At 37.7% G+C, this 14,287-nt stretch overlaps 1 protein-coding gene across 1 annotated transcript in view; it reads right to left on the minus strand.

The window, feature by feature from the left end:
• Positions 1-14,287, minus strand: part of LOC139115965 (uncharacterized) — a 38,610-nt gene that overhangs the window by 17,306 nt on the left and 7,017 nt on the right. Inside the window, exons 5-12 of the mRNA XM_070678442.1 lie at positions 8,059-8,123; positions 7,082-7,348; positions 5,391-5,630; positions 4,201-4,431; positions 3,549-3,767; positions 1,908-2,117; positions 1,180-1,395; positions 609-821 (exon numbers count right to left, since the gene is read on the minus strand). Of these exons, the coding sequence (XP_070534543.1) occupies positions 609-821; positions 1,180-1,395; positions 1,908-2,117; positions 3,549-3,767; positions 4,201-4,431; positions 5,391-5,630; positions 7,082-7,348; positions 8,059-8,123 (1,661 nt within the window). The remainder of the gene's footprint in view (positions 1-608; positions 822-1,179; positions 1,396-1,907; positions 2,118-3,548; positions 3,768-4,200; positions 4,432-5,390; positions 5,631-7,081; positions 7,349-8,058; positions 8,124-14,287) is intronic.

Raw genomic sequence — 14,287 nt, forward strand, 5'->3', positions numbered from 1 at the left:
TTTGTTCGGCAAGAAAAAGTTTTTTCCGACATTGTCGCAATACCTCTGCAGAACGTTCAATGCACCTTTGGTTATCGTTTTCGTCCGTTTCGAGTCCTTGTTGGCAAACAGAGCATTCGGTTCTTCTTCAGAAAGTAGGATAAACCGAAAACTTTCTCGACTATCGTTTCGCTCAGCCGCGGACGACATGTTATTTACATTCCAGCTGGCGCATGCGCGAGTGTCGTTTTTGACGTCAGCGGGCATCATTTTTCGGAACTGATTCTTGGCAGGCAACAGTTCCGACAAATGATGCCTGATGACGTCGTTTATGTAGATCAGCACAAAAAGAACGCATCCCAAGTGACTATCAACAGACTGCGGATGAGGTGTGTTATAATTTAATCTGAACCACGTCTGACCAATCCCTCTCATAGTTGTGTATAGTCTGATGAATTGCGTGCCTTGATCCTTTAGTGAAGATAAAAGTGAAGCTTGGTGAAAATAATCAGCAGGATTTTTATGCTGTTCTATTGTAAAATGGAACATCTGGTATGGTATAAAGGGCGGTATCACTTCTGTTTCAGTGTTTGTCTTCTTAGGCATGACTGTATTGCTTGCAGCGTTACCTTCACGTTTGTAAACTTCAACTTCACAGAGAGTCAGGTGGTCCCTTCGTCCTTCAAGCTGTACACTGACAACGTTACCGGTCACGCCATAGCACTTAAAAATGATCGGTGTGTGATAGGCATCGCCAACACTGAGAGTATCGCCACATTTGCTGTTTCGTGTGATGTTCTGTTCTGTACCAACACGCACAACGGCCCCCTGTAGTCGATACTCTGAAAGATCAATGAGGATATTTCAAGTAATAGCAATATTTCATTTTACTGACAATTTTCGATTGCACGCGATCATTTTAATGGGCAGGTTTTCTTGTGATAAGCCCAATCATTTTATGTTCTTTCACCTTAAAAATTCCTCGATCTCCACTTTTCTCCTGCTATGTTGAAGCCATGTTTTCGATCCCGGATCTACAATTCTATCAATGAGTTCGCTTTCATGCAGTTTACATGCAGTTTAATCGTGTGCTGGTAAGATGCATAAATCATAACCGAAGAAAACAAATGGATGACAAAATCCCTCCATACCTGCTTTATTTAAAGAAACGAGAGCTTAAGTGGTGATTTCGTAACTTACGGTAATAGTCTGCCCTGTTCGTGATAACTACTCGGTCGATTGGGTTGACATCACCAAGGTCAACCTTCCACCATGCGTCATCTTCCCTTAAAGTGTGTGTACACGATTTACCATCCCAGGCTCTGTTTTTGCGACCGTCAACTGCATTTGATGCTACCCCAATCTCAAAGACGCTACTTTGAGTGGCTTCCTTGAGAAGAGCAAGATTTGTCTCGACTGGAACAAAGAGAATATTTTCGAATTGTCACACAGCCTCAGCAAGAAAGTCAGATGAAGCAACGGTGCTAAGTATTTGCTCCTACTTCTAAAATGGCTGCTATGCAACTTCATAAAATCCCAATTCAATCAATTCAATTATATCTCAAGCGTTTGTAATTCCTTGAGGAGAGAGATATTTATGTCACAGCCCCTGGAGGAGGGACTGTATTTATATCGACAAAATAAAAGAAGATAAAAAACATCATGGACGGTAGTATGCTGGACAGAGACAGACAGAGACAGAGAGACAGAGACAGAGAGACGGAGACAATGAGTATAAGTCTACATTTTGGATTTCTTGATGGGCTTTAAGGTTTAATTTCAATGAAAGTCGGTGCCGCAGTCCCAGTCAGTCCCGCTGCCTCTGTAATTTTGTTTTGCTGTTTGGCTGTCTATCTCTGTCTGTCATTCTTCGCGTCCAACCGTTTGTGTTAATTTATACATCTCTGTTTGCCTCCACATCTCTTTACCTGCTTCCTCCTCTTCCTCCTCGGAGTCATCTTTCCCATAGACTTCTCTGTAATCAATGCAGTCAAAGCATCCACAATGATATGTCGAGCTGCCACACCATCCAAACTGCGAGCAGCAAGGAAAACCATCTGCTGGATTACACTCCCCGTCTATATTGGATAAGGTAGGATACTCGGGACCACAACGTTGGTCCGGTCTCCAGAGCATTGCTAATAAGAAATGGAATGGAACATTAAAAATGTTGTAAAAATCAAAAAAGAAGAGCCAGTCTGGTTTAGGAGGGAAAAGACAGCAAAGATGTAAAGATACGAACAAGCAGTATTTCTGAACTCTGATGCCAATTCAAGATCGAAATCGCCATGAGTGATGTCTTCGCTTTCAGAACTTTATCAAAATATTTTCGCACAATCGAATAACACATTTCAAACAGAAAGCTCATTACATAACAATACTCCATCTTCGCAACTGCGATGACTCACGACACTTTACACGGATGTAAATATAAACATATACAGTCACTGCTTCTTGGATTTTTCATGTAATGTAATTTTGCTAATTTGTGGTTTCCTTTTCGTTTCTTCAAACATTGAACAGCCTTGTGCTTTGAATGAGCATGTTTGTTACAATTAGACCCTTTTCCTTAAAAAATAGAATTTTGTTTGTATCTCATTGGGATGTCGTAAGATATTCTCGACCATATTCAGTGCATCTTTCTCCTTTTAGTTGTGTGAACCATCATGTTTCGTTATCAAGGCCAAATTTCGAACGCCAAATTTGGTATCGGAATAGCATTTCCAACTTTCGAACTCTCATTGTTGACTAACTTCCTCGTTTGACTAACTTCCACAGGTCCTGTAGCACTAGACAAAAGCATCTCACAGGAATAAACCGAATAATCCGATAACGTCATGTGACGTATCTATGACGCATTCTGACGTAGAATGGCCAAGAAGGAAAAACGTGCCTAAAGCATCTTAGGGTGCCTACACAAATACTGAAGACCGCTGAGAAAAACGTACGTGGTGCGACTTCCGATCAAAAAATGGGAGTTCGAAAGTTATGGGCACGAAAGTTGGGAGTTAGTCAAAAATGAGATTTCGAAAGTTGAAAATGCTATTACGAATCTAAAATGGGAGTTACGAATCCAAAATGGGAGTTCGAATTTCGGCCTTGATTACGAGTCATAGAACCACGTTAAAGTTTATTTTGCGAAGATACATTTCTACAGTATTTTTTTTACTCTATAGTTCAAGCTTAACTCGTGAGTTCTGCGCAAACGCGACAACACACAAAGCTATACTTTTTGCCTTTTACAAGATTTGCCAATACGTGCGCAAACACCTGACAGTCACATCAGATCTGTAAGATGATCGAACAAATCACGGTCTTTCTTTGATTATGTAGTTATACGTCCCCTAGCTTCTTTTTCACATGTATTTGGCTATGATTTCCTCCCAATATCTTTTTCAATCGAGTCTCGGACAGGTTTAACATATTATACTTACCACATGTTAGCGACAAACTGGATAGGGATAGCGGATAAAGATCAAAATAAGTATTTCGCGTCAAAGCCAATTTCGCTAACTGTGCACTTGGTTAACTCGATCACGGCGATATAGCGGATTAATTTACAGACTCACCTCGGCTACCATGGACTTCAACTTCGCAGAGCGAGAGATACTGGTTCTTTCCCTCCAGCTGAACACTGACATACCGACCAACAGTGTCAATAGCACACTGAAATGAAGAAGTTGTGAATTGTTTGGCCGTGTAAGGACTCACTGTCTCACCACACTGGCTGTTGCTTCCAATATCCGTGCTCATGCCAACACGTACCACAGCTCCTTTAAGACGCTCGGCTGTTTGACAAGAAATAGTTACATCACTGAACTGCCCACTTGCCTAATCAGATCAATCATGTCGTCATTCTCATAGGGGTAGTTCCATATATTGTTTTACTCGGGATATGAGAATACTGTGCCCACCAATAAAGGATGAAAATGTTAACATGAGAAAGAAATTTCGAAACAAATGCAATGGAGTCTATTGCACTGGTTGTAGTATTCATGATTTTCATCATTTTTTCTAAAAGAGATATAGATTTTCTTTGGTGAGTAGAAATCTATAGTTATCCATCATGACAATACATTGACACAAATAAGCGATTCTGAGCTATTATTTCCATTTGCTTTTATATGAAAATGTTGATTTATTTACAACTCTTTTGAAGAATACTAAATCAAAGTCATCAAACTTAAGACAGAAAAAGAAGTTAGTCTTCTCGATACTTACAGCAACAGTCTCTGCGGTTTGTAATCACAACTTCTTTAACGAAGTACGTGTATTCCAGATCCACCTTCCACCATGGGTCCTGTTCAATGTTCGTATGGGAACAAGACTCGTCTCCCCAGAAAGGGCTTGTGAATCCATCGACTGCGTTAGACGCAGGCCCTATCGCCGAATACACACTGCTTTGACTGGCACGTTTACTAAGGGCGATGTTATCACCTGTAAAGGTCTCGCCTGTGAGATGGTACATGTGTTGATCAAAGGTCTAAATATGTTCACCAAAACGCGGGTGGGCTTTTTGGACCTTACTTTTCCGACTTGCCATTGTACTCGAGAAAAGCGATAACCAAAAGGCAACAATAAAAACAAGGTCACAGTAGAGGTATCGTTAGAAATTCCATCCATAAATTTCTTTCTTATATATATAGTTCTAATCGGAAAATAAACGCACGTAAGTCATTTCGCCTATATAGATAACTACAGTTTACATCTACTAAAGAATTCTATAATCTAACATGTATCATGCACTGACGCTGCATTTCCCGAATAATTCACCTGCGTAAAGGGTTAACCATTTAAAGCTGTTCAAAGCTGTTCACGATGGTGGCCAAATTTTCAGATGAATTATTTAATGTAGCAGTTATGAACGCCTGATCAAAAATGATACAGAGCATCTCTATATATCTCTGTATCTCTGTATGTATCGACGTATCTGTCTATGTATATAACACACAGGCACATAAAGACACATACACATACTAAGCAGGAGCTAATAGAAACACTGCAGAGATATGAGATTAGCCATTATATAATTTGCAACAAAGTTAGTCGCTGGAATATGAGGATTGAAGAGCATATAATGACAATCATTTGATTTTTGCATTTTATCTGAAATATTCATTTCACTATGCATGTTTATCAACTGTTTTTATCTAGTGAGCAGTATATTTTGTCGCATTATAGTTATTTTTACATCGTCAGCACCAAGAAAAAGATTGAAAATGATCATAGATCTTCATGCCAATTTTCACAGTGATAGTGCCATTTAGAAATTTACTATGTGTGGCATTTTCGTCTAGTTTGACTGACCAACTTACAATGTCTCATGATCCAACCCCACTCCTTTTCAGTCACTAAATGTTAGCAGTATTCAAGCACATGGAATCATTCTTTAGGAGAAAATAATGACTTACCATCACCACAAACATCACAGTATTGCCATAGAATGTCAGGATCCGTTGTGTAACACCAAGGCCTGCTTGAATAATTTGGATTACGACAGTAATTATGTTCACCTAGATAGTCATCACCGCGGTATGAGTGTCGATGAGGGGTCTGTACATTCCAGCTCTGACAGGTCTTACCAGTTTCTGTTACACTGATATGACCCATGTAATCTCTTCCATCATACAGTTCAAAACATTCAATGTCATCTGAAGGAAAATTGAATTTTAAAAGCGGGGGTACACATGCATATATTGTGTTAATTTTGTTTCTGGAGGACAGAATTTGCTACTCTTCTACATAATGTCAAAAGATCGGTGTATATACAAATTTACTTATAGACTTATAGAATACGGTGGTTACAATTGCATATGTATAAAAGAAATTTGATTTTGGAATTTTACTGTAGATGTTCATCCACTTTACATTGGAATATTTTTCCCAATGTAAAACTTGCAATGTTTGCGCATATATAAACCCTGCACATGTAGACTCTGGATAATTGACATAATTGTACTTGATTAGACTAGAGTGGTTACACATGCATAAGTGTTCAAGAAATCTGATTTTGGAATTTCACCAAAAATGTTGATACATCGGAGCTTATGGAAAAACTATGAATAATATATCACAATACTAAACTACATAAATCTGTGCTTTTACAAGTGTTTGACAATTAATACAAAAGTACTTGACTCGAGGAGGGTGTTTGAGGGTTCAGATGCGGACAATAAATATGAAATTAGAATTTCAACCAAAATTATTTTTTCACTTCTCATTGTAATCTACATGCAAACTATTAAATATTTTATCTGACAAACGTTAGATTGTCTGTAATACGTGTAAGGACCGCAATTTTATTGATGACAAATTAATTCTAGTCCGGACTTGAACTAAATTTTCAACAATAGCAATGCTGACTGCACAAATATAGCTGTGCTGGACTTTTCATCATGCTTCAGTAAGTAGAACAAGTAAAACAAAACCACCTAAAAATTAGCCAAACGTTATAGCTCAAATTGACATTCTAACATATATTTCATAGCAATCAGAGACAGTTTTGTTTCTAGTCCCCCTTTCAGCTTAAGTCCTAGAAATTCTTTCAAGTGTCCCCTGCATGCAATTGATATGTTTAAGCCCCCCGGTCTATTCCCACCTTTCAGAGGCGTTTGTGAATTCAGCCTAGAAACAAAATATAACTAAAAAGTGTGCTATGATTTCCTTTTTTTATTTAGGAAAAACTTCGTATGATATGATGCAGAGAAACATCAGCATGCATCAGAATAGCCAAAATATATTCATAATAGTCAAAATAACATCAGCGGTGTAGAGTGAGTTTGTGATATATGTGATTTAATTTCATTTAAAAGCGTTACAACGCTTGTATGTATTTTTTGGCCTATGCATATATTCAAGACCAAAAGATAATTTCATGCAAATACATTCACAGTAAAAAGGTATTGCAATTTTCTATATTATATAATTAAATTTGTTTTTTGCATTTTTATTATGTCATTAATACTTAAAAACAATTTTCATATCATAATTGTTATTTTATGATTGTCATTTACAGTCGATGTACAAGGTTTTCAATAACGAGTGACGTTAACTTTATTAACGGCAATGTTTGTGATATTGCAATGGAAACATGTCAACTAACCTTTATCACATACCAACTGCGAATAACCGACTGAACAGTACTCCCATCTAGTGTCTGGATCTGTCGTGTAGCACCAAGGTTTATCACCGCTGCCGTCAGGATTGCGGCAGTAGTTGTGTCCTTTAAGGGATGGATATGGCTTGTGGCTTGTGTGGACATGCGGGGTCTGTTCTGACCAATACTGGCAGTCCAATCCCATCTCTGTAGTGGACACAGTGCCAAGGTAGTCGTGGCCATCTTCGGTTGTGTAACACCTAGAAGCAATACCTGTATTGCGAGGCAAGGTTTGGAAATTTCAACGGACATTCAGTGAAATTCTGAAAATTTTCCTACAATCTTAACCTATGCACCATTAACCCGACTAACCATTAACCACTATTCAGACATTTTAAGTTTCATTCTTCAACAATATTTGTTTAACTGTGTGCATTTGAAAGAATTAATAATGACGGTGTCTGCATCATATATATATATATATATATATATATATATATATATATATATATATATATATATATATATATATATATATATATATATATATTCGGATAGTTTTCAATCGGATTCGAACCCACAACATACGGCATCAGTCGCCTAGCTGGGGGCCACAGACAGAACCAGTCGGCTAAATCTCCACTCCCAAAAAAGAGTGGTTCAATAGCCGGCTAAGGTTGTTACATTTTCTGACTGAGACCGCTCAACACGTTGTAGAGTTCGTGAAGCACTCACGCACGCATTGCTCACTATCATACATCGCAACTACACACTTTATCGAAGCGAAGAAACGAATTTCATCGCTTTAACTGGGCGAACGATAACCTCGGGACAATTCTGTCCACCAGCAGTGTTACCTACCCAGGGTAGAAAATTCGGATAGTTTTCAATCGGATTCGAACCCACAACATACGGCATCAGTCGCCTAGCTGGGAGGCCACAGACAGAACCATATATAATTACTGCTGCTACACGTTTCCTACCTGTTTGGCAAATGAAGTAAATCTGACTCTCGCACCAATTGTCATTCCATTTAAAATACTGTCGCCTAGGAAATGAAAATTGAAGAAAATGCTGAAAAAAAGCAATCTTGAGACCAACACCCGTCAGTGACTTAATATCATGCATACAACCTTGAGTTTTAGAGTGAGCTAACTAGTGATGTTGAGCACTGTATCATGAAAGAGGACTGAAACAGTTTGACGGGCAACAATAACAAGTTTTACAGAAGTAGTTAAACAGTCTGAAGGGGCCAAGACAAATCCAGCTTACTAGGAAAATAATCGCAATCATACCAATCCATAATCCAATGACATTAGGTCAGAATTCGTACGACAATAGTTGTAAACATAGACACAAAACAGCACAGAACAGACAGTAATAGACGGTACACAAACAAAGTCATATTCGTGAAAGAAAGATATATGGACCTCTGGCCTGAAGACCAAGAAGTGATGTCAGGTGTTTCGAAAATAGTAAGCGCATCCTGCCCCACATGTGGCACCCGCCATATATCAATCTGTAAGTCAGATAGGTAGTGGTCACAAACTAAGGCCCAATGTCACCGATGCCATCAGCAATCATTTGTCGAAGACAGATATTGTATTTATCTACCAGCTTGCGATACCTGGCAAAAAAGCGTTTGAATGTAGAGACAAGTCTTGCTCTGGTGTAACCTTGTGCTTTGAATCAATGAGCTAGGAACCTTTGAATACAACTTGATTAAAGTAACATGCAGAAAGTCATACTCATTAAAGTGTTTCATAAACTTAAGAAAAAGATTATTAATTAGGCTCTTTGACCAATATTCTTTTGGGTGTATCTTGTAAATTGTCAAATTGAGCTCTCTATTGAGACCCCATCAGCTATCCAACTTTTAGTGCAGCGTAAAGTAACGATGTATTTGCACTGAATCTAGCCAGTGGATTTGTCGTCTTGAAGTTGTCGGCGTATCATAACCTGTGCTGACCCCCTAAGCAGTTTTAAAATATTAGTCACAACTGACAACTGCCGCTGTTTTTACTTAGTTTCTTTTTTTGGGGTTTGGTAGTTGCTATTAGGCCATGACGTCGTTACATCTCTGTGAAACATGTGCCTTTAAGCCATGTTTTTGCCTCACTTTTTGCCTTTTGTTTTTGCTTTTGTTTTTGTCGTTTCTGTTCCTTTTTTTTTTTCGTTTTTCCTGATTTCGTTGTAGAAATCAGGGTTCCTTTTCTTTTTTTCGTTTGTCCTTTTGTAAAACTCGGGAGCCATACAAGTTTTGAACGAGATTTGTGCATTGTAGTGTTACATTACTAACTAGTTTTGATGACTGAGAATTTCAATGTTATTTCCGTCAATGTTCGTGGTATAGCCAATTATAAGAAGAGAAAAGGGGTTTTTCAGTGGTTAAGTAAGAAAAATCCCAATATTATTTTTTTACAAGAGACCCACAGTGTCCAAAAAGACGAGTTAATGTGGCCTAGCTTATTTCCGGGCCATTTCATTTTTTCGCACGGTTCCTCTAATAGCAGAGGCGTAACCACTATTCTTAGAAATATCAACTTTTCGATTAAGAAGGTTAATACTGACGATGAGGGCAGAACTATTATTATTTCAGTTGACATTTTTGATAAGCCATTTTTGTTGATCAATTGCTATGGCCCAAATAATGAAAATGAGCATGCTTCCTACCTTTTGCACATTGGTGAAATGATTCGTGATATGAATATAGAACAAGATAGAGAGATAATATGGGGAGGGGACCACAACACAATATGGCAATAGATGTAAACGCAGATAGACAAGGAGGCAACCCCACGATATGGAAAAAGTCCGCTTCTTCTCTGACCGATATCTGTTCCAAGCACGATCTCACCGATATTTGGAGAGTCCGAAATCCTTCTATGAAGCGCTTTACTTGCGGAGACTGCGTCCTGAGTTAATACAGAGTCGCTTAGGATTACTTTCTTGTAAGTATTCTCTTCAGCTGGCTGTTATAGACACAGATATTATTTCTTGTAGTTATAGCGATCATTCTGCAATTACACTTTCCATAGGAGATAGTCGTAAAACCTTGGACGTTCTTACTGGAAGTTTAATAATAGTGTCCTTCAGGACGAGGAGTTTATAAATCTCATTTACAGTAATTTTGAAAGCTGGGTTGAAGAGTATCATTCACAAGATCCAATTCATTTATGGGAATTTATAAAATACAAAGTTAAAAAGGTTTCCTGTACGTATGGCCGGCAAAAGGCGAAAGCCAGAAAGGACAGTATTGAAGAGCTTGAGTCTAAGCTCACGCTTTTGGAGGCTGCGTTAGCGTCAGATTCTTCTAACTATTTAAGCAATGAAATCGAAGGAGTTAGAAAAGAATTACAGGTGGAATTGGATCACAGAATTGAAGGTAGTATAATCCGTTCGAGGTCAAACTGGTACGAGTTTGGAGAAAAGAACACAAAGTACTTTTTAGGTCTCGAAAAGGTAAACTCTAGAAAATCACATCTTACGCAGATTGTAAACAATGATGGCAAGGCAATTACGAATTTCCCCGACATTTTAGTAGAGCTCAAGTCCTTTTACTCCACACTTTACAGTAGCAGACAAAATAAGAATGACCTTAACTTTATTACTGACTTTTTTAACAGAATCAGTCTTCCCAAGTTAAGTGATTTTGAGAAGACATCCTGTGATGGCCCAATCACTGCTAACGAAGCCCTTCAAGCCCTGAACAGCATGCCCACAAATAAATCACCCGGTAACGATGGTCTTTCTGTAGAGTTCTATGTTAAATTATGGCCCCTGATCAGCCCGTATGTTGTCAGTGCTCTAAATATGGCATATGAAAAGGTGACCTTGGCAATAGCCAAAAACAGGGAGTAATTACTCTTATTGAAAAGAAAGGGAAAGATAAGCGTTACATTAAAAATGGAGGCCCATCACACTTTTAAATGTAGATTACAAGATTGCTGCTAAATGTATTTCAAGACGTATAGACAAGATTCTGCCCAAAATTATTAATGAAACCCAGTCAGCCTTCATCAAGGGGCGTCAAATAGGTGATTGTGTTCGAATTATTGAGGGCATAATGGATTACACACAGAGGGAGAACTTACCTGGTATTCTAATGGCAATAGACTTCGAGAAGGCTTTCGATAGTTTAGAGTGGTCCTTTCTGTATAAAGCACTCGAAGTCTTCAATTTTGGCCCCTCACTTATCAAGTGGATTCGCACTTTCTATTCACACCCTTCCAGTTGCGTCCTTAATCGCGGCCTATCTACAGGCTATTTTGAACTTGAACGGGGTGTTCGCCAAGGGGATCCCCTTTCTCCTGCGCTCTTTATTATTGGAATAGAGGTTCTTTTAGCAGCAATTCAACAAGATGACTCTATTCGTGGAATTGAGATTCTCAACAGTGTTATCAAAAACTCTGCATTTGCAGATGACTTGACGTGTTTCCTGGCAGATGAAGTGTCAGCTTCAAATCTCCTTTCTCTGCTTAACAGTTTTCATTCTGTTTCTGGTCTGTCAATAAATCGTAGCAAAACTGAAGCTTTATGGTTGGGGAAGTGGAGGTTCAGAAAGGACAAGCCTTGGGTATCAATTGGCCCAACTCTCCTATCAAGATTGTTGGTGTTTTTTTTTCGTACAACTCCGAGTGTGCCTACCATGATAATATTAGTGGCCCTCTAGATTCTATGTCCCGCTTGCTGAACCTATGGAGCTCCAGAGGTCTCTCTCTGATTGGTAAAATCCAAATAATTAAGGCATTGATTATTCCCAAGTTTTTGTATTTATTTAACCTTATTAACATTAAGATGGCTGATTTAAAAATCATTAACAGTGTCATTCATCGCTTCATTTGGAAAGGACCTGATCGTATCAGTAGAAATTCATTGATAGGCGATATCAAAGATGGGGGTTTAGGAATGGTTGACGTTTTTGCAATGTATAAGGCGTTTAAAGTTTCATGGATAAAACGTTTTTTAGCAGACGATGTACATCACCCATGGAAAGTATTTTTGAATTTTCTTTTGCTTCCAGTTGGTGGCAATCTTGTCTTTTGTTGCAATTTTTGCACCGAGCTCCTGCCTATTCATTTGCCTAAATTTTATAGAGAAGTGTTGGATTTTTGGAGCGAGATAAACCCGTGTAATTCTTTTGGTATTGCCCAACAAATTATCTGGAACAACAAAGAGATTCTTGTAAAAAGAGGTCGATTTTTGATAATTTCCTTTTCAAAAAAGGTATTGTATATGTTGCAGATATTTTCAATGAAGAAAATAAGTTTAAAACATGGAATGACTTATCAGCAATGGGTTGTAATTTAAACCACTTGTTACAATGGCAAGGTATTTTACTGTCAATACCACCGTTATGGAAGAAGTGCAAGCCAGAGTTAGTTAGACCGGAATTGCCTGTCAGTATTGTTATCAATGATAAGATAATGCCACTCAAAAATTGTACAGTAAAGAGTATCAGAAAACGTTTTACATCAGATTATTTTATCACACCGAAATGTAAATTGTTTTTTTTCACAATTTCTCGATGTAGATGAAAACGAGTGGACGGATATCTTTTTACTACCATTTAATGTAACCATGGAAACAAAACTGCAAGCTTTTCAATGGAAAGTTGTCCACAATATCCTTTATACTAATTATGTCCTATCTCGCATGAGTCCACCAAGAGTAATCAACAGCTTATGTTCATTTTGCAAGGAAGTTGATGAAACAATTCTTCATTTATTTGTGCATTGCAAATGTGTAGAATCAATATGGAAAAGCCTTTTGGGACTGTGGGGTGCTGCTCTCGAAGCACCATCCAGTTTCTCAGCTAAGCAAATTCTGCTTGGAGACAAGTCTTTCAACTTATTGTTAAATCAGGTGATCCTCATCGCCAAAAAGTCTATTTATGATTGCAAACTTAAAAATGCCATACCGTCTTTTAATCTTGTGAGAATAAATGTTAAAACCGCCAAGAAAGTTGAAATGTACATTGCCAAAAGAAATAACTGTATTGAAAGAGCTCTACTTAAGTGGGAAAATTTTGAAGTGTAATTATATTTATTAGGCATGAAATATCAGCCTTCATAAACCTTCAAAAACACTACTCAAGTTCTGTAATTGTAACATTTATGCTTTGATTGCCAATATATAAAGAGCTCATGTTTTTTTTTTGTTTTTTTTGCAAGTTATGTAATTAATATTTTGCTCGTATCTCCCGAAATAAAAAAATACATAAAAAAAAAAAAAAAAAAAAAAAAAAAAAAAAAGTCTTGCTCTGGTGTAACCTTGTGCTTTGAATCAATGAGCTAGGAACCTTTGAATACAACTTGATTAAAGTAACATGCAGAAAGTCATACTCATTAAAGTGTTTCATAAACTTAAGAAAAAGATTATTAATTAGGCTCTTTGACCAATATTCTTTTGGGTGTATCTTGTAAATTGTCAAATTGAGCTCTCTATTGAGACCCCATCAGCTATCCAACTTTTAGTGCAGCGTAAAGTAACGATGTATTTGCACTGAATCTAGCCAGTGGATTTGTCGTCTTGAAGTTGTCGGCGTATCATAACCTGTGCTGACCCCCTAAGCAGTTTTAAAATATTAGTCACAAAGGTCCCTGAAGGATAACGAGAAACCATGGACATCCCGGACATGCTTGCTAATGCTCCAGATCCATGACAATAGCATCAAAATTCGACGAATACCCCTGCTTTCCATTCAAGACACAAACCAACAACTACTTTGTGTATGATGTGTGACCTGCATTTCCCAAATTAAACAAAACCAAGTATGGCTATTAGGGCGATATTGACTGACACTTAACAACACAATGATCTTACCACAGATTTTATAGGGAGTTCTTAAATATGTGGTATCTGGATGGGCAGATTTATATCAGAAATAAGGTGAAGTACTACGAATAACGTCAAAATTAAGTTGTGGTGTCATTTTCTTGAAACTTTGCACAAACATTCTTGGAAGTTGTGCAAGTGCAAAAATAAAATAAAAAATGGGGGTCACCACGCTCGTTTCCATGGAAACGGACGTTAAAATGGCGTCGTTAGAAATAAATAAAAATGATATAATTCACTTAAACTAAAGAAAGCAATTATAAAAAGCTTAGAAAATGAATTAATTTTAATAAATACCAAGACTTAAGATCCATATCTATCGAATGTATAGTTTTCATGATGTTTGTAAAGAAATTTTTACATAAGTATCGATTA

The sequence above is a fragment of the Ptychodera flava genome, chromosome 17 (assembly GCF_041260155.1).
Source record: "Ptychodera flava strain L36383 chromosome 17, AS_Pfla_20210202, whole genome shotgun sequence".
NCBI lineage: Eukaryota > Metazoa > Hemichordata > Enteropneusta > Ptychoderidae > Ptychodera > Ptychodera flava.